The sequence below is a fragment of the Cuculus canorus genome, chromosome 2 (genome assembly GCF_017976375.1).
Source record: "Cuculus canorus isolate bCucCan1 chromosome 2, bCucCan1.pri, whole genome shotgun sequence".
Lineage (NCBI taxonomy): Eukaryota > Metazoa > Chordata > Aves > Cuculiformes > Cuculidae > Cuculus > Cuculus canorus.
Genome location: NC_071402.1, coordinates 161,334 through 180,674, shown reverse-complemented (window position 1 = coordinate 180,674; position 19,341 = coordinate 161,334). Strand labels below are relative to the sequence as shown.

Sequence of the window (19,341 nt, the reverse complement as noted above, 5' to 3'; positions counted from 1 at the left end):
GTGAGCTTGGTGCCCCTAGGATGAAGCTGAGCCCTCACCCTGCTCTCTGCCTCTCTGCTCATCCCCCCTGCCACCCCGGCCCTAACTTCTGTGGCCCGGCTGAGCCCTGTATCCCTTCTTTCCCCAGAAGAGGCTGAAGGACAGGCAGACAGGGACTGGGGAAACGGTGGGAGGGTGACCTGGGCTCTGTCCTCACCTCTGCAGGGCTGCTTCTAAACGTGCTGCCCTTTGCCTTCTCTTCCCAGCAGGGCAGTGGGGGCCCCTCAGGCCCTGTCAAGAGCCCCAGGGCAGAAGAGGACACCCAGCGCGGGACCAGATCAGCGCCTGGCACCCAGACCGGCAACCTGGGGACCCAGCCAGCGTCCCCTGTCACCCAGACCCCCACCCTGGGGACAGAGTTAGGGTCCCCCAACACCCAATCCGCCACCCTGGGGGCAGAGTCAGGGTCCTCTTTCAGACAGACCTCCATCGCAGGGACACAGGCGCAGGCGTTTCAGGAGATCGGGCAGCTCGGCATCCTCTATGCCACCCTGAAGGAGCAGGTGGCCAAGCTGGCAGCCAGCAAGGCGGAGCGCTCTGAGCTTGAAAAGCTCCACCAGCTCTTCGGGGAGGGAGGTGAAAGTCCTGGTGGGGCTGGCGGGGGGGGAGGAGCTGTTTGGGGTGGCCACAGACAGGGACAGCCGATGGAGCAGCTGGGATGAAGTGAGTGTGATGGGCACAGGGGTGGCTTTGGGGAGAGCGCTTGTCCTGTTTATGCCCTGTGGCCATCGCGGCCAGCGTGGTACCCTGGCACAGGAGCGATTTAGCCAGCAAACAGTGGGGATGGAGAGGAAGCAGCTGGGTCTTCTCCTCCCACCAGGAGCCAGCAGCAGCTTCCCCATGCCAGAGAAGGCACAAGGAGGGGATACTGGGGTGTGGGTACAAAGGCTTTCTGGGTTGAGGGTCAGGGCTGGTGGCTCCTTCTCCCAGGCAGGGCTGTGACACGCAGTGCCCTGCGGACCTGGCTTGTGACCTGCCCTCCTGGCAAGGCCCAGGGGCGTAATTAGCGCTGAGGCAAGCGCTGCGAGGGCCACTTGGGATGGCAGGTGTGGGTGCCTGTGCCCTTCACTCCATGTCCCTGCCAGCCCTGGGCAGCTGCCGGGTTTCGGAGTTGGGTGGCAGGGCAAAAGCAAGCATGTGCTGGTCCTCAGGCAGTGGTGACAAAGCCTATACTAAAGCCATGGGAACGCTGCATCCCCCAGGCTCAGCGCTGGCTCCCAGGCTGGGAGCATCCCGTCCCAGTAAGGACTACTATAATCGCTTCCTTTGGCCTTGCCAGCACGCCCAGATCCCATGGGACTGCAGTGGTGTGGGTGTCTGTAGGAGCAGTTCCTGTGCTTTTGGTGGGGTTTGGACACTCCCCTCTGTGGATTCTCTGGTGCCTAATACGAGGTTGAGCTGGTTCCCAGCCCACAAACAACTGCTCTCCCTACTCCACACCCCTCGGTTCTGGAAGCAGACAGACCGTGTTAGGCTGGTGGCAGACAAATAGGGCTGAACGCCCGGTGGCCCCCCAGCAAATGTGGTAACTCCCTACAGGGCAGTGCTGGCGCTGCCCCGCTGTGTGGGACACGGGGGCTTGGGTGTCCAGCCCTGCCAAGCGCCCTGCAAAGCCCCCTGGACCGCCCTGTCTGGCAGCAGGGGCACAGTGACCCCTGCCCGGGGACAGGGGGCTGCCATTGGGTACAAGCCCAAGGCTCTGGGTGCTGCCCTGAGCCAGGGTGGGTCGATTGTCCCAGTCACCCACACGCAGCCTCTGCCATCCCCAGGAAAAGGGTGACCCTCCCATTGCTGCCGCCGTTGCCCACCCGCCTCACTGCAAGCTCCACCACCAATCCCGAGTCCTGGCAAGGGGGAGCTCTTCCTGAGGGCAGGGTAGAGGGCTTGGGGAGGAGATGTCGCAGGGGGTCGGCTGTGCTTGCCCCAGCTCTGCGGGGTTTTACAGCTCCCCCCAAAGCTGCCCTGCCCTGCCCAGGTCCCCGTCTCAAGGGCGTTTGAGCTGCGCATGATGAGTTGTGTCTGGTCTCAGCCTGACTTCAGGCTAGGGGCGGCATCAGGTGCCTCCTGTGAAACGCCTACCCGAAATGCAGCCCTGCAGCTGGGGCAGCCCAGCTCCTGCCTCCTGGTGTCCCTCGCACGGGGTGCAGGGACTGACCACAGGCACAGCCAGTTCACTGGCACCTTGGGGAGAGAGCAGATCCAGCGGGATTGGGGGAGCTGGGAGGGCTTGATCCCAGCAGGGTGTGCCCCTGTGCCCTCCGCCTGGCACAGGGCGCACACGCTGTGCCGAGCGCTGAGCACCCCCGTCCCACAGGGAGCCATCAGCTGAGTGCAGGTTCCTCAGCGAGGCACGGAGCAGCGGAGGCCTGCACATTACCACCTACCCACTGCAGCAATACCCGTTCCTCCAGCCCAAGCCACCCAGCACCCCACCGCCGAGCCAGGAAAGAATGGTGAAGGTAGGGACATGGCAGGGACGAGAAAGGCAGAGAGGAGACACTGAGCCCGCCGAGGGGTCCATGCCTCAGTTCCCCCACGGAGAGCTGGCGGTGGGAGGGTTGCTGGATTCAGCTCCGTGTCTGAGCCAGCCCGCCCTCTCCTTCCCAGCAGGAGGTGACAGCAAGAGTGGGCAAGGACGGCTGTGTCTCCCGAGGCTGGCGGAAGAGACGGTAGCCTGCTCTGGCGGGCAAGGAAGGTACAGCTGGAGCAGACTGGCACAGGGCCCCTGTGGGTGGGAAGGGGACAGCGCAGTGGGGGGGGTCCTGGACACCAGCACCCCTGCATCGGGGTGGGGGCAGGACCCCATGTCTGGGTGTCTGCTGCCGGGTAGGGGCCCTGTCCTGGGCTGGCAGAGCTGCCCTGGGGCTGCAGGGGTGCTCAGCCCTGCCCCTCGCCCCCAGGTTCTGCCGCCTCAACAGAGGATGAGCCAGCACCTTCTCACAGACACCTCTCCTGGACACCAGAGAACCTCCGGCCGTAACCCAGCACCCAACAGCTGGGCAGCACGGGCAGCAACAGATGCTGGGAGAAAAGCGACTTTCTGATTTTAGTCGTTTTGGATCAATAAAAAACCTTCAACATCTTGTTATTGTTTTATTATTTTCTTTTTGGTTTTTTTTTGGTTTTTTTTTTTAAGCAAGATTGGTTTCAAAACTAAAATCCAGCTCCGCTCTTCCCGAGGAAGGGCCATGGACAGCAGCGACAGGGATGGGGAGCATCACCTTGATTAACCCGAGCCCCCAGTTCAAATTCCCCCCAGCCCTGTAGGGGTGGAGAAGGACAGAGGGAGGGTGGAGTGAAGTGGGGGGTCTGTGCAAGAAGCCAGGCTGAAATTCAGAAGCCAGAAGAGAAGTGTGCTTTGCTGCAACAAGGTGCTGCAACAAGGGCCTGGGAAATCCAGAGCCTGGAGAAAGAGGCCTTAGCAGCTTCCAGTATGCAAAGGGGCTCCAGGAATACCTGGGAGGGGCTCTTGCTCAGGGAGTGCAGGGATAGGACGAGGGCAACAGTTTTGAGCTGAAAGAGGGCAGAGGGAAAGCAGACAAGGGGGGCTGGGAGTGTTCCTTAGAGCTTGGTGTTGTTTGCCTTGAAGAGCTTGGAAGTTGAGAAGGAAGGAGCCAGCTAGCAGAAGTTGACTGATAAGTGGTCCTGGGAATGCAGTCCTAGACAGGTATGGTTGGATTGAAGATCTGAAAGGTTTTTTCCAACCAAACCATTCTATGATTCTATGAAAATGAATGTTGCTGAAGGTGAGAGCTGACCTGCACCGATTCATCCTATGGCAGCAGAGAGGTGGCCTCACTATGTCTAAGAGGATAGTTTTCCTGTAGGTTGCTCCATAAGAGAGAATTTGTGGCCAGCTGAGTTAGGCCTAATTGCTGCAGCTGTAAGATCCTTAGAAGTGGCAAATCACCGGGGTAGCTGCTAACGAGGTGCTAAAGGTGTAGAAAGCCTTGCTTGGGCATAATAAGGAGGAGTTGGTGGTTGCACCACCCAAAGGGAGGCTGGGCCTTTACTTGCTCCAAATGGTGCCCAAAGAGGGCCACAAACCCCGGAAGCAAATGCCTGATATCAGTCAGGGGAGGAATCTCGGAGAAACAGCAATGCCAATGACACTCGGTTGAACGTAATAAAGCCAGTGAAGAGTACCGAAGCAGTAGAACTGAAAGAAGATGAGGAACCAGGAATGAAACAGGGATAGGGTCCGGAGACGCTCAGTTGAACGTGCTAAAGCCAGTGAGAAGCACTGAAGCAGTACACCACCTGAAAGAAGGTGAGCAACCGAGAACTGGGTGCTAAGTACGATGAGCAGCTAGTACACCAAAGATAAGGAGCTAAATGAGAGATTACAGGCCCAAGAAAAGAAGTTCCAGGAGAAGATAAAGGCAGCTCTTGGGGGGGGGCGGGGAGAGGCAGGGGGAAAAAAAAAGGGGGGAAAAAAAGCTTCTCCCTCTCCTTCCTCCCTCCGGAGGCCTGGCGCTGGTGGGGTGGCCACGGGACATTTTTCTGTCCCATGACCCAGGAGGGGCGAGGAGAGCAGTTATCGGTGAAGACTGAGGCAAAAGATCCCACCCAAATCCCTTCCCCCAAAATCACCCCCAATCCCTTCCCCGAATTCCCCCCCAACCACATCTTTCCCCTCAAGTCCTCTTACATTTTGCTTTGAACTACCCCCCTTTGTGGGTTTTTACCCCAAACCCCCTCGCTACATCCACCAGAAAGCAACTTTCATCTCAGATCTCCTCACAACTCCCCCCAAAAGATGACTTTCACACAAATCCCTTCCCCAAACACCCCCAAACCACGTCTTTCCCCTCAAATAGTCTCAAATTGCCACTCAAACTCCCTCCAAATAGGATTGGTTTTACCCCAAGTCCCCTCAAAAACTACCCCCAAACGTAACTTATGACCACGCGTCTCCTTTCAAATGCCCCCAAAAGACCACCTTACACCCCAGTTCCCTTCTCAAACTCCACAAGACCACGACTTCCACCTCAAATCTTCTTCAACTCCTCCAAAATAGGACTGGTTTACCACAAATCACCTTCCAAATCCCCCAAAACGCAACTTCTACCACAAGTCTCCTTACAAAATCCCCCAGAGGAGCACTTTCACTCCAAATCTCTGCCCTAAATTCCCCACAACCATGTCTTTCACCTCAAATACTCTCAAACTTCCCTTCAAATGACCCCAAAATATGTTGCTTTTACCCCAAGTCGCCTTACAAGTTACCGCCAAACGTGACTTTCACTGCAACTCTCATTATAAGTGGCCCAAAACAACAACTTTAAACTGAAATCCCTTCCCAAAACTCCCACAAAACACGGCTTTCACTTCGAGCCTTCTCGAATTTCCCCTCTGGGAAAACGGTGGGAGGGTGACCTGGGCTCTGTCCTCACCTCTGCAGGGCTGCTTCTAAACGTGCTGCCCTTTGCCTCCTCTTCCCAGCAGGGCAGTGGGGGCCATTCAGGCCCTGTCAAGAGCTCCAGGACAGAAGAGGACACCCAGCACGGGACCAGATCAGCGCCTGGCACCCAGACCGGCAACCTGGGGACACAGCCAGGGTCCCCTGGCACTTCGATCCCCACCCTGTGGACAGAGCTAGGGTCACCCAACACCCAGACCCCGACGCTAGGGGCACAGCCAGGATCCCCTGGCACACAGGTCCCCACCCTGGGGACACAGACAGGGTCCTCTGGCACTTCAACTGCCACTCTGGGGGTAGAGCTAGGGTCACCCAACACCCAGACCTCGACTCTAGGGGCACAGCCAGGATCCCCTGGCACACAGGCCCCTACCCTGGGGACACAGAGAGGGTCCTCTGGCACTTCAACTCCCACGCTAGGGGTAGAGCTAGGGTCACCCAACACCCAGACCTCGACTCTAGGGGCACAGCCAGGATCCCCTGGCACACAGGCCCCTACCCTGGGTACACAGACAGGGTCCCCTGGCACTTCGACCCCCACGCTGGGGGTAGAGCTAGGGTCACCCAACACCCAGACCTCGACTCTAGGCACACAGCCAGGATCCCCTGGCACACAGGTCCCCACCCTGGGGACACAGCCAGGGTCCCCTGGCACTTCGACCCCCACGCTGGGGGTAGAGCTAGGGTCACCCAACAACCAGACCGTGACTCTAGGGGCACAGCCAGGATCCCCTGGAACCCAATCCCCCACTCTGGGGAAACAGCCCGGTTCCGCTGGCACCCATATCCCTACCCGGGGAGCAGAGCCAGGGTCCCCCAACACCCAATCCGCCACCCTGGGGGCAGAGTCAGGGTCCTCTTTCAGCCAGACCTCCATCGCAGGGACACAGGCGCAGGCGTTTCAGGAGATCGGGCAGCTCGGCATCCTCTATGCCACCCTGAAGGAGCAGGTAGCCCATCTGGCAGCCAGCAAGGCGGAGCGCTCCGAGCTTGAAAAGCTCCACCAGCTCTTCGCGGAGGGAGGTGAGAGTCCTGGTGGGGCTGGTGGGAGCTGTTTGGGGTGGGGGCACTCTGGGTGAGAGAAACACCATGCTCACAGCCTGGCCCCGAGGGCGAGACCTCCTCACCAACCATGTGTAGTCCCCTTGGACCACGACTCTCCAGGTCAGAAGAACATCACCAGTGCCCTGTCCGACCTCCAGAGCCAGCTGTCCTCTCTGCAGAGCCCAGCCAGCGACCTGCAGGGTGAGACAGGCAAGGTGAGCCAGCGGCTGGCCCCGAGGGGGCTGCGGGGATGCCAGGGAGGAGTTGGGCACGGAGGGGGCAGGCAATGAGCCCCTGTGCCGGGACGATAAGGGGGTTGTGCCCTGACTCTGCCCCACCACCGTTTCCAGATCATGCAGCTGGAGCACGCCCTTGGAAAGCTGCAGGTGCCTGGAGCTGAAGGGAAAGAGGACGTCAGGTATGAGACCACCCTGCAACTGGGGTGAAAGGGTGGGAGAGGGTTTCCCATGCTATGGGGCTGCATGGGAGCTCGGGGTGCTGGAACCATGGCGCATTGGGGCACACTGCAGCAGCCCCATGGAGGCTAAGCCTGCCTGTGCCTCTGTCTCTCTGTCCAGGTTACTGCTGCAGGAATTAAAGCAGGAGCTGGGAGAGCAGCAGCAGAAGAGCCAGGCTGCGCTGGAGCAGCTGGTGGACAAGAGTGCCGACCAGCTGCAGGCACAGGTGAGGTGCGGGGGCACAGTCCTACCAGCCACTGGCTGAGTGGAGTGATCCTGGTGGGTTTCCCAGCCACATCGCTGGGATGGATGGGGCCATGCAGCCTCCATGGCACCTAGGCTCGCTGGCTGCGTCCATCCCACCTCAGAGCCTGTTCCTTCTCCACTTCCTGCAGCTGGATGAGTTGAGGGTGGTGGTGGAGAGCCTGAGGCAGGCAGAGGGGCACGCAGCGCACCCCATCTGCAGCAAGGACACCGGCACGCAGGTGGAGCAGCTCCTGCAGCGCTATGAGAAGCTGCAGGAGCAGGGGGACTCTGTCATGTGCCAGCAGGCAGCGGGCAAGGTGGCGAGGCAGCAGCATGAGAAGAGCCAGGTAGGGAGGTGGTGGCGTGGGGACCTTGGGAGGGGCTGCTGGGACCCCACCACGACTGGCTGTGCTTTGCTGAGATGTGGAGGAGTCCCTCGCTGCTCCCGTGCTTGGCTTCTACAAGCCAGCAGCATGGAAGGAAAAGAAAGCCTTGGGCGAAATGTCCTGCTGGCACCGACAGCCCGTGGCCGCTGGCCAAGTCACCGGACAGAGGGAGGGAGGATTTCCAGACCAACTGTGGGCCCCTCACCAGGCCTCGGTGTCTCCCTGCAGGGACCAAGCCCACAGGGCTGATGGGGCAAGGGGGGCCATATCGCCACTTCTCCTTCCGACACCGGCGGGCCCTGCCCGTCTCCCATCAAACCTTCCTCACCTCTCTCCTGCCTCTCCCTGTTGCCAGAAAGCAACCAAATCCACCGCGGGCAGCCAAGTCAGCCGAAGCCAGTTTGAGGCCAGTATGGAGCAGCTGATGGAGATAAGAAAGAAGATCCAGAGCCAGGGGATGGCCCAGGAGCAGGGCTTGCAGCAGGTGCAGCAGCAGCTCAGGGAGGTGATGGACTCCAAGGTGAGGGCTGATTCGTCCCCGCTGCCAAACGCAGGCACTTTTGGGCCGGGCAGACTAAGGCAGCCTCCGTCCGAGGGTCTCCCCTCCCGGCTCTCTCCCGGGGACCACCACGTCCCACGCCGGGGCAGCACGCTGAGGTGGTCCACCTGTCCACAGCTGGATCGCCCGGAGCTGGCGCCTGTCCAGAGCCAACTGGAGCACTGTAACAACACCCTGAAGCAGCTCAAGGACATCGTGCCACAGACAGGGACAGCCGATGGAGCAGCTGGGATGAAGTGAGTGTGATGGGCACAGGGGTGGCTTTGGGGAGAGCCACCTGTTTATGCCCTGTTTATGCCCTGTGGCCATCGCGGCCAGCATGGTACCCTGGCACGGGAGCGATTTAGCCAGCAAACAGTGGGGATGGAGAGGAAGCAGCTGGGTCTTCTCCTCCCACCAGGAGCCAGCAGCAGCTTCCCCATGCCAGAGAAGGCACAAGGAGGGGATACTGGGGTGTGGGTACAAAGGCTTTTCTGGGTTGAGGGTCAGGGCTGGTGGCTTGTCCTCCCGGGCAGGGCTGTGACACGCAGTGCCCTGCGGACCTGGCTTGTGACCTGCCCTCCTGGCAAGGCCCAGGGGTGTAATTAGTGCTGAGGCAAGCGCTGTGAGGGCCACTTGGGATGGCAGGTGTGGGTGCCTGTGCCCTTCACTCCATGTCCCTGCCAGCCCTGGGCAGCTGCCGGGTTTCGGAGTTGGGTGGCAGGGCAAAAGCAAGCATGTGCTGGTCCTCAGGCAGTGGTGACAAAGCCTATACTAAACCCATGGGAACGCTGCATCCCCCAGGCTCAGCGCTGGCTCCCAGGCTGGGAGCATCCCGTCCCAGTAAGGTCTACTATAATCGCTTCCTTTGGCCTTGCCAGCACGCCCAGATCCCATGGGACTGCAGTGGTGTGGGTGTCCGTAGGAGCAGTTCCTGTGCTTCTGGTGGGGTTTGGATACTCCCCTCTGTGGATTCCCTGGTGCCTAATACGAGGTTGAGCTGGTTCCCAGCCCACAAACAACTGCTCTCCCTACTCCACACCCCTCGGTTCTGGAAGCAGACAGACCGTGTTAGGCTGGTGGCAGACAAATCGGGCTGAACGCCCGGTGGCCCCCCAGCAAATGTGGTAACTCCCTACAGGGCAGTGCCCGGCTCCTTGCTGCTGCCTGTGAGCCGTGTCCCCCCTGGAGCTCACCCAGCCTTTCTCTCCCCTCCCCAGGTACCCGCAGGCCCATTCCCCCTACCTGTCCTGTGACCAACCCCTCGCTGTGACGGCACCCGGACCGTGAGTAACACCCGGCACCGTGGGTGGGATGAGGGTGATGGGTGCTGGCACTGCCCCGCTGTGTGGGACACGGGGGCTTGGGTGTCCAGCCCTGCCAAGCGCCCTGCAAAGCCCCCTGGACCGCCCTGTCTGGCAGCAGGGGCACAGGGGGCTGCCATTGGGTACAAGCCCAAGGCTCTGGGGTGCTGCCCTGAGCCAGGGTGGGTCGATTGTCCCAGTCACCCACACGCAGCCTCTGCCATCCCCAGGAAAAGGGTGACCCTCCCATTGCTGCCGGCGTTGCCCACCCGCCTCACTGCAAGCTCCACCACCAATCCCGAGTCCTGGCAAGGGGGAGCTCTTCCTGAGGGCAGGGTAGAGGGCTTGGGGAGGAGATGTCGCAGGGGGTCGGCTGTGCTTGCCCCAGCTCTGCGGGGTTTTACAGCTCCCCCCAAAGCTGCCCTGCCCTGCCCAGGTCCCCGTCTCAAGGGCGTTTGAGCTGCGCATGATGAGTTGTGTCTGGTCTCAGCCTGACTTCAGGCTAGGGGCGGCATCAGGTGCCTCCTGTGAAACGCCTACCCGAAATGCAGCCCTGCAGCTGGGGCAGCCCAGCTCCTGCCTCCTGGTGTCCCTCGCACGGGGTGCAGGGACTGACCACAGGCACAGCCAGTTCACTGGCACCTTGGGGAGAGAGCAGATCCAGTGGGATTGGGGGAGCTGGGAGGGCTTGATCCCAGCAGTGAGTGCCCCTGTGCCCTCCGCCTGGCACAGGGCGCACACGCTATGCCGAGCGCTGAGCACCCCCGTCCCACAGGGAGCCATCAGCTGAGTGCAGGTTCCTCAGCAAGGCACGGAGCAGCGGAGGCCTGCACATTACCACCTACCCACTGCAGCAATACCCGTTCCTCCAGCCCAAGCCACCCAGCACCCTGCCGCCGAGCCAGGTAAGAATGGTGAAGGTAGGGACACGGCAGGGACGAGAGAGGCTGAGAGGGAACACTGAGCCCGCCGAGGGGTCCATGCCTCAGTTCCCCCAAGGAGAGCTGGCGGTGGGAGGGTTGCTGGATTCAGCTCCGTGTCTGAGCCAGCCCGCCCTCTCCTTCCCAGCAGGAGGTGACAGCAAGAGTGGGCAAGGACGGCTGTGTCTCCCGAGGCTGGCGGAAGAGACGGTAGCCTGCTCTGGCGGGCAAGGAAGGTACAGCTGGAGCAGACTGGCACAGGGCCCCTGTGGGTGGGAAGGGGACAGCGCAGTGGGGGGGGTCCTGGACACCAGCACCCCTGCATCGGGGTGGGGGCAGGACCCCATGTCTGGGTGTCTGCTGCCGGGTAGGGGCCCTGTCCTGGGCTGGCAGAGCTGCCCTGGGGCTGCAGGGGTGCTCAGCCCTGCCCCTCGCCCCCAGGTTCTGCCACCTCAACAGAGGATGAGCCAGCACCTTCTCACAGACACCTCTCCTGGACACCAGAGAACCTCCGGCCGTAACCCAGCACCCAACAGCTGGGCAGCACGGGCAGCAACAGATGCTGGGAGAAAAGCGACTTTCTGATTTTAGTCGTTTTGGATCAATAAAAAACCTTCAACATCTTGTTATTGTTTTATTATTTTCTTTTTGGTTTTTTTTTTGTTTTTTTTTTTTAAGCAAGATTGGTTTCAAAACTAAAATCCAGCTCCGCTCTTCCCGAGGAAGGGCCATGGACAGCAGCGACAGGGATGGGGAGCATCAGCTTGATTAACCCCATCCCCCAGTTCCAATCCCCCCCCCCCCGGCCCTGTAGGGGTGGAGAAGGACAGAGGGAGGGTGGAGTGAAGTGGGGTCTGTGCAAGAAGCCAGGCTGAAATTCAGAAGCCAGAAGAGAAGTGTGCTTTGCTGCAACAAGGTGCTGCAACAAGGGCCTGGGAAATCCAGAGCCTGGAGAAAGAGGCCTTAGCAGCTTCCAGTATGCAAAGGGGCTCCAGGAATACCTGGGAGGGGCTCTTGCTCAGGGAGTGCAGGGATAGGACGAGGGCAACAGTTTTGAGCTGAAAGAGGGCAGAGGGAAAGCAGACAAGGGGGGCTGGGAGTGTTCCTTAGAGCTTGGTGTTGTTTGCCTTGAAGAGCTTGGAAGTTGAGAAGGAAGGAGCCAGCTAGCAGAAGTTGACTGATAAGTGGTCCTGGGAATGCAGTCCTAGACAGGTATGGTTGGATTGAAGATCTGAAAGGTTTTTTCCAACCAAACCATTCTATGATTCTATGAAAATGAATGTTGCTGAAGGTGAGAGCTGACCTGCACCGATTCATCCTATGGCAGCAGAGAGGTGGCCTCACTATGTCTAAGAGGATAGTTTTCCTGTAGGTTGCTCCATAAGAGAGAATTTGTGGCCAGCTGAGTTAGGCCTAATTGCTGCAGCTGTAAGATCCTTAGAAGTGGCAAATCACCGGGGTAGCTGCTAACGAGGTGCTAAAGGTGTAGAAAGCCTTGCTTGGGCATAATAAGGAGGAGTTGGTGGTTGCACCACCCAAAGGGAGGCTGGGCCTTTACTTGCTCCAAATGGTGCCCAAAGAGGGCCCCAAACCCCGGAAGCAAATGCCTGATATCAGTCAGGGGAGGAATCTCGGAGAAACAGCAATGCCAATGACACTCGGTTGAACGTAATAAAGCCAGTGAAGAGTACCGAAGCAGTAGAACTGAAAGAAGATGAGGAACCAGGAATGAAACAGGGATAGGGTCCGGAGACGCTCAGTTGAACGTGCTAAAGCCAGTGAGAAGCACTGAAGCAGTACACCACCTGAAAGAAGGTGAGCAACCGAGAACTGGGTGCTAAGTACGATGAGCAGCTAGTACACCAAAGATAAGGAGCTAAATGAGAGATTACAGGCCCAAGAAAAGAAGTTCCAGGAGAAGATAAAGGCAGCTCTTGGGGGGGGGCGGGGAGAGGCAGGGGGAAAAAAAAAGGGGGGAAAAAAAGCTTCTCCCTCTCCTTCCTCCCTCCGGAGGCCTGGCGCTGGTGGGGTGGCCACGGGACATTTTTCTGTCCCATGACCCAGGAGGGGCGAGGAGAGCAGTTATCGGTGAAGACTGAGGCAAAAGATCCCACCCAAATCCCTTCCCCCAAAATCACCCCCAATCCTTTCCCCGAATTCCCCCAAACCACATCTTTCCCCTCAAGTCCTCTTACATTTTGCTTTGAACTACCCCCCTTTGTGGGTTTTTACCCCAAACCCCCTCGCTACATCCACCAGAAAGCAACTTTCATCTCAGATCTCCTCACAACTCCCCCCAAAAGATGACTTTCACACAAATCCCTTCCCCAAACACCCCCAAACCACGTCTTTCCCCTCAAATAGTCTCAAATTGCCACTCAAACTCCCTCCAAATAGGATTGGTTTTAACCCAAGTCCCCTCAAAAACTACCCCCAAACGTAACTTATGACCACGCGTCTCCTTTCAAATGCCCCCAAAAGACCACCTTACACCCCAATTCCCTTCTCAAACTCCACAAGACCACGACTTCCACCTCAAATCTTCTTCAACTCCTCCAAAATAGGACTGGTTTACCACAAATCACCTTCCAAATCCCCCAAAACGCAACTTCTACCACAAGTCTCCTTACAAAATCCCCCAGAGGAGCACTTTCACTCCAAATCTCTGCCCTAAATTCCCCACAACCATGTCTTTCACCTCAAATACTCCCAAACTTCCCTTCAAATGACCCCAAAATATGTTGCTTTTACCCCAAGTCGCCTTACAAGTTACCGCCAAACGTGACTTTCACTGCAACTCTCATTATAAGTGGCCCAAAACAACAACTTTAAACCGAAATCCCTTCCCAAAACTCCCACAAAACACGGCTTTCACTTCGAGCCTTCTCGAATTTCCCCTCTGGGAAAACGGTGGGAGGGTGACCTGGGCTCTGTCCTCACCTCTGCAGGGCTGCTTCTAAACGTGCTGCCCTTTGCCTCCTCTTCCCAGCAGGGCAGTGGGGGCCATTCAGGCCCTGTCAAGAGCTCCAGCACAGAAGAGGACACCCAGCACGGGACCAGATCAGCGCCTGGCACCCAGACCGGCAACCTGGGGACACAGCCAGGGTCCCCTGGCACTTCGATCCCCACCCTGGGGACAGAGCTAGGGTCACCCAACACCCAGACCCCGACGCTAGGGGCACAGCCAGGATCCCCTGGCACACAGGTCCCCACCCTGGGGACACAGACAGGGTCCTCTGGCACTTCAACTGCCACTCTGGGGGTAGAGCTAGGGTCACCCAACACCCAGACCTCGACTCTAGGGGCACAGCCAGGATCCCCTGGCACACAGGCCCCTACCCTGGGGACACAGAGAGGGTCCTCTGGCACTTCAACTCCCACGCTAGGGGTAGAGCTAGGGTCACCCAACACCCAGACCTCGACTCTAGGGGCACAGCCAGGATCCCCTGGCACACAGGCCCCTACCCTGGGTACACAGACAGGGTCCCCTGGCACTTCGACCCCCACGCTGGGGGTAGAGCTAGGGTCACCCAACACCCAGACCTCGACTCTAGGCACACAGCCAGGATCCCCTGGCACACAGGTCCCCACCCTGGGTACACAGCCAGGGTCCTCTGGCACTTCGACCCCCATGCTGGGGGTAGAGCTAGGGTCACCCAACAACCAGACCGTGACTCTAGGGGCACAGCCAGGATCCCCTGGAACCCAATCCCCCACTCTGGGGACACAGCCAGGGTTCCGCTGGCACCCATATCCCTACCCGGGGAGCAGAGCCAGGGTCCCCCAACACCCAATCCGCCACCCTGGGGGCAGAGTCAGGGTCCTCTTTCAGCCAGACCTCCATCGCAGGGACACAGGCGCAGGCGTTTCAGGAGATCGGGCAGCTCGGCATCCTCTATGCCACCCTGAAGGAGCAGGTGGCCAAGCTGGCTGCCAGCAAGGCGGAGCGCTCCGAGCTTGAAAAGCTCCACCAGCTCTTCGCGGAGGGAGGTGAGAGTCCTGGTGGGGCTGGTGGGAGCTGTTTGGGGTGGGGGCACTCTGGGTGAGAGAAACACCATGCTCACAGCCTGGCCCCGAGGGCGAGACCTCCTCACCAACCATGTGTAGTCCCCTTGGACCACGACTCTCCAGGTCAGAAGAACATCACCAGTGCCCTGTCCGACCTCCAGAGCCAGCTGTCCTCTCTGCAGAGCCCAGCCAGCGACCTGCAGGGTGAGACAGGCAAGGTGAGCCAGCGGCTGGCCCCGAGGGGGCTGCGGGGATGCCAGGGAGGAGTTGGGCACGGAGGGGGCAGGCAATGAGCCCCTGTGCCGGGACGATAAGGGGGTTGTGCCCTGACTCTGCCCCACCACCGTTTCCAGATCATGCAGCTGGAGCACGCCCTTGGAAAGCTGCAGGTGCCTGGAGCTGAAGGGAAAGAGGACATCAGGTATGAGACCACCCTGCAACTGGGGTGAAAGGGTGGGAGAGGGTTTCCCATGCTATGGGGCTGCATGGGAGCTCGGGGTGCTGGAACCATGGCGCATTGGGGCACACTGCAGCAGCCCCATGGAGGCTAAGCCTGCCTGTGCCTCTGTCTCTCTGTCCAGGTTACTGCTGCAGGAATTAAAGCAGGAGCTGGGAGAGCAGCAGCAGAAGAGCCAGGCTGCGCTGGAGCAGCTGGTGGACAAGAGTGCCGACCAGCTGCAGGCACAGGTGAGGTGCGGGGGCACAGTCCTACCAGCCACTGGCTGAGTGGAGTGATCCTGGTGGGTTTCCCAGCCACATCGCTGGGATGGATGGGGCCATGCAGCCTCCATGGCACCTAGGCTCGCTGGCTGCATCCATCCCACCTCAGAGCCTGTTCCTTCTCCACTTCCTGCAGCTGGATGAGTTGAGGGTGGTGGTGGAGAGCCTGAGGCAGGCAGAGGGGCACGCAGCGCACCCCATCTGCAGCAAGGACACCGGCACGCAGGTGGAGCAGCTCCTGCAGCGCTATGAGAAGCTGCAGGAGCAGGGGGACTCTGTCATGTGCCAGCAGGCAGCGGGCAAGGTGGCGAGGCAGCAGCATGAGAAGAGCCAGGTAGGGAGGTGGTGGCGTGGGGACCTTGGGAGGGGCTGCTGGGACCCCACCACGACTGGCTGTGCTTTGCTGAGATGTGGAGGAGTCCCTCGCTGCTCCCGTGCTTGGCTTCTACAAGCCAGCAGCATGGAAGGAAAAGAAAGCCTTGGGCGAAATGTCCTGCTGGCACCGACAGCCCGTGGCCGCTGGCCAAGTCACCGGACAGAGGGAGGGAGGATTTCCAGACCAACTGTGGGCCCCTCACCAGGCCTCGGTGTCTCCCTGCAGGGACCAAGCCCACAGGGCTGATGGGGCAAGGGGGGCCATATCGCCACTTCTCCTTCCGACACCGGCGGGCCCTGCCCTTCTCCCATCAAACCTTCCTCACCTCTCTCCTGCCTCTCCCTGTTGCCAGAAAGCAACCAAATCCACCGCGGGCAGCCAAGTCAGCCGAAGCCAGTTTGAGGCCAGTATGGAGCAGCTGATGGAGATAAGAAAGAAGATCCAGAGCCAGGGGATGGCCCAGGAGCAGGGCTTGCAGCAGGTGCAGCAGCAGCTCAGGGAGGTGATGGACTCCAAGGTGAGGGCTGATTCGTCCCCGCTGCCAAACGCAGGCACTTTTGGGCCGGGCAGACTAAGGCAGCCTCCGTCCGAGGGTCTCCCCTCCCGGCTCTCTCCCGGGGACCACCACGTCCCACGCCGGGGCAGCACGCTGAGCTGGTCCACCTGTCCACAGCTGGATCGCCCGGAGCTGGCGCCTGTCCAGAGCCAACTGGAGCACTGTAACAACACCCTGAAGCAGCTCAAGGACATCGTGCCACAGACAGGGACAGCCGATGGAGCAGCTGGGATGAAGTGAGTGTGATGGGCACAGGGGTGGCTTTGGGGAGAGCGCTTGTCCTGTTTATGCCCTGTGGCCATCGCGGCCAGCGTGGTACCCTGGCACGGGAGCGATTTAGCCAGCAAACAGTGGGGATGGAGAGGAAGCAGCTGGGTCTTCTCCTCCCACCAGGAGCCAGCAGCAGCTTCCCCATGCCAGAGAAGGCACAAGGAGGGGATACTGGGGTGTGGGTACAAAGGCTTTTCTGGGTTGAGGGTCAGGGCTGGTGGCTTGTCCTCCCGGGCAGGGCTGTGACACGCAGTGCCCTGCGGACCTGGCTTGTGACCTGCCCTCCTGGCAAGGCCCAGGGGTGTAATTAGTGCTGAGGCAAGCGCTGTGAGGGCCACTTGGGATGGCAGGTGTGGGTGCCTGTGCCCTTCACTCCATGTCCCTGCCAGCCCTGGGCAGCTGCCGGGTTTCGGAGTTGGGTGGCAGGGCAAAAGCAAGCATGTGCTGGTCCTCAGGCAGTGGTGACAAAGCCTATACTAAACCCATGGGAACGCTGCATCCCCCAGGCTCAGCGCTGGCTCCCAGGCTGGGAGCATCCCGTCCCAGTAAGGTCTACTATAATCGCTTCCTTTGGCCTTGCCAGCACGCCCAGATCCCATGGGACTGCAGTGGTGTGGGTGTCCGTAGGAGCAGTTCCTGTGCTTCTGGTGGGGTTTGGATACTCCCCTCTGTGGATTCCCTGGTGCCTAATACGAGGTTGAGCTGGTTCCCAGCCCACAAACAACTGCTCTCCCTACTCCACACCCCTCGGTTCTGGAAGCAGACAGACCGTGTTAGGCTGGTGGCAGACAAATCGGGCTGAACGCCCGGTGGCCCCCCAGCAAATGTGGTAACTCCCTACAGGGCAGTGCCCGGCTCCTTGCTGCTGCCTGTGAGCCGTGTCCCCCCTGGAGCTCACCCAGCCTTTCTCTCCCCTCCCCAGGTACCCGCAGGCCCATTCCCCCTACCTGTCCTGTGACCAACCCCTCGCTGTGACGGCACCCGGACCGTGAGTAACACCCGGCACCGTGGGTGGGATGAGGGTGATGGGTGCTGGCACTGCCCCGCTGTGTGGGACACGGGGGCTTGGGTGTCCAGCCCTGCCAAGCGCCCTGCAAAGCCCCCTGGACCGCCCTGTCTGGCAGCAGGGGCACAGGGGGCTGCCATTGGGTACAAGCCCAAGGCTCTGGGGTGCTGCCCTGAGCCAGGGTGGGTCGATTGTCCCAGTCACCCACACACAGCCTCTGCCATCCCCAGGAAAAGGGTGACCCTCCCATTGCTGCCGGCGTTGCCCACCCGCCTCACTGCAAGCTCCACCACCAATCCCGAGTCCTGGCAAGGGGGAGCTCTTCCTGAGGGCAGGGTAGAGGGCTTGGGGAGGAGATGTCGCAGGGGGTCGGCTGTGCTTGCCCCAGCTCTGCGGGGTTTTACAGCTCCCCCCAAAGCTGCCCTGCCCTGCCCAGGTCCCCGTCTCAAGGGCGTTTGAGCTGCGCATGATGAGTTGTGTCTGGTCTCAGCCTGACTTCAGGCTAGGGGCGGCATCAGGTGCCTCCTGTGAAACGCCTACCCGAAATGCAGCCCTGCAGCTGGGGCAGCCCAGCTCCTGCCTCCTGGTGTCCCTCGCACGGGGTGCAGGGACTGACCACAGGCACAGCCAGTTCACTGGCACCTTGGGGAGAGAGCAGATCCAGTGGGATTGGGGGAGCTGGGAGGGCTTGATCCCAGCAGTGAGTGCCCCTGTGCCCTCCGCCTGGCACAGGGCGCACACGCTATGCCGAGCGCTGAGCACCCCCGTCCCACAGGGAGCCATCAGCTGAGTGCAGGTTCCTCAGCGAGGCACGGAGCAGCGGAGGCCTGCACATTACCACCTACCCACTGCAGCAATACCCGTTCCTCCAGCCCAAGCCACCCAGCACCCTGCCGCCGAGCCAGGTAAGAATGGTGAAGGTAGGGACACGGCAGGGACGAGAGAGGCTGAGAGGGAACACTGAGCCCGCCGAGGGGTCCATGCCTCAGTTCCCCCAAGGAGAGCTGGCGGTGGGAGGGTTGCTGGATTCAGCTCCGTGTCTGAGCCAGCCCGCCCTCTCCTTCCCAGCAGGAGGTGACAGCAAGAGTGGGCAAGGACGGCTGTGTCTCCCGAGGCTGGCGGAAGAGACGGTAGCCTGCTCTGGCGGGCAAGGAAGGTACAGCTGGAGCAGACTGGCACAGGGCCCCTGTGGGTGGGAAGGGGACAGCGCAGTGGGGGGGGTCCTGGACACCAGCACCCCTGCATCGGGGTGGGGGCAGGACCCCATGTCTGGGTGTCTGCTGCCGGGTAGGGGCCCTGTCCTGGGCTGGCAGAGCTGCCCTGGGGCTGCAGGGGTGCTCAGCCCTGCCCCTCGCCCCCAGGTTCTGCCACCTCAACAGAGGATGAGCCAGCACCTTCTCACAGACACCTCTCCTGGACACCAGAGAACCTCCGGCCGTAACCCAGCACCCAACAGCTGGGCAGCACGGGCAGCAACAGATGCTGGGAGAAAAGCGACTTTCTGATTTTAGTCGTTTTGGATCAATAAAAAACCTTCAACATCTTGTTATTGTTTTATTATTTTCTTTTTGTTTTTTTTTTGGTTTTTTTTTTTTAAGCAAGATTGGTTTCAAAACTAAAATCCAGCTCCGCTCTTCCCGAGGAAGGGCCATGGACAGCAGCGACAGGGATGGGGAGCATCAGCTTGATTAACCCCATCCCCCAGTTCCAATCCCCCCCCCCCCGGCCCTGTAGGGGTGGAGAAGGACAGAGGGAGGGTGGAGTGAAGTGGGGTCTGTGCAAGAAGCCAGGCTGAAATTCAGAAGCCAGAAGAGAAGTGTGCTTTGCTGCAACAAGGTGCTGCAACAAGGGCCTGGGAAATCCAGAGCCTGGAGAAAGAGGCCTTAGCAGCTTCCAGTATGCAAAGGGGCTCCAGGAATACCTGGGAGGGGCTCTTGGTCAGGGAGTGCAGGGATAGGACGAGGGCAACAGTTTTGAGCTGAAAGAGGGCAGAGGGAAAGCAGACAAGGGGGGCTGGGAGTGTTCCTTAGAGCTTGGTGTTGTTTGCC

At 60.1% G+C, this 19,341-nt stretch overlaps 2 protein-coding genes and 1 long non-coding RNA gene across 6 annotated transcripts; all 3 read left to right on the top strand.

Moving 5' to 3' along the window:
- The first annotated feature begins 7,042 nt into the window (after positions 1-7,042).
- LOC128851470 (glutamine-rich protein 2-like) lies at positions 7,043-10,933 on the top strand. Its single transcript, XM_054060547.1, has 7 exons — positions 7,043-7,189; positions 7,359-7,556; positions 7,951-8,390; positions 9,354-9,419; positions 10,213-10,342; positions 10,506-10,593; positions 10,799-10,933. Exons 1-6 carry the CDS (start codon positions 7,043-7,045, stop codon positions 10,569-10,571), a joined length of 1,047 nt encoding a protein of 348 aa, XP_053916522.1. The 3' UTR covers positions 10,572-10,593; positions 10,799-10,933.
- A 3,100-nt stretch (positions 10,934-14,033) lies between these two features.
- LOC128851370 (glutamine-rich protein 2-like) lies at positions 14,034-17,357 on the top strand. 4 transcript variants are annotated; one of them, XM_054059708.1, is made up of 8 exons: positions 14,034-14,347; positions 14,489-14,583; positions 14,719-14,786; positions 14,947-15,052; positions 15,222-15,419; positions 15,814-15,978; positions 16,135-16,253; positions 17,210-17,357. In XM_054059708.1, exons 3-8 carry the CDS (start codon positions 14,722-14,724, stop codon positions 17,277-17,279), a joined length of 723 nt encoding a protein of 240 aa, XP_053915683.1. In that variant the 5' UTR covers positions 14,034-14,347; positions 14,489-14,583; positions 14,719-14,721; the 3' UTR covers positions 17,280-17,357. The 4 variants fall into 4 exon arrangements, with proteins under 4 accessions (XP_053915683.1, XP_053915682.1, XP_053915681.1 ...); XM_054059707.1 differs by having other exon boundaries at positions 14,465-14,583; XM_054059706.1 differs by having other exon boundaries at positions 14,424-14,583.
- A 755-nt stretch (positions 17,358-18,112) lies between these two features.
- Positions 18,113-18,789, top strand: LOC128851106 (uncharacterized). Its single transcript, XR_008448362.1, has 3 exons — positions 18,113-18,198; positions 18,365-18,449; positions 18,655-18,789. It is a non-coding gene; the product is annotated as an uncharacterized LOC128851106 (long non-coding RNA).
- Positions 18,790-19,341: the final 552 nt, after the last annotated feature.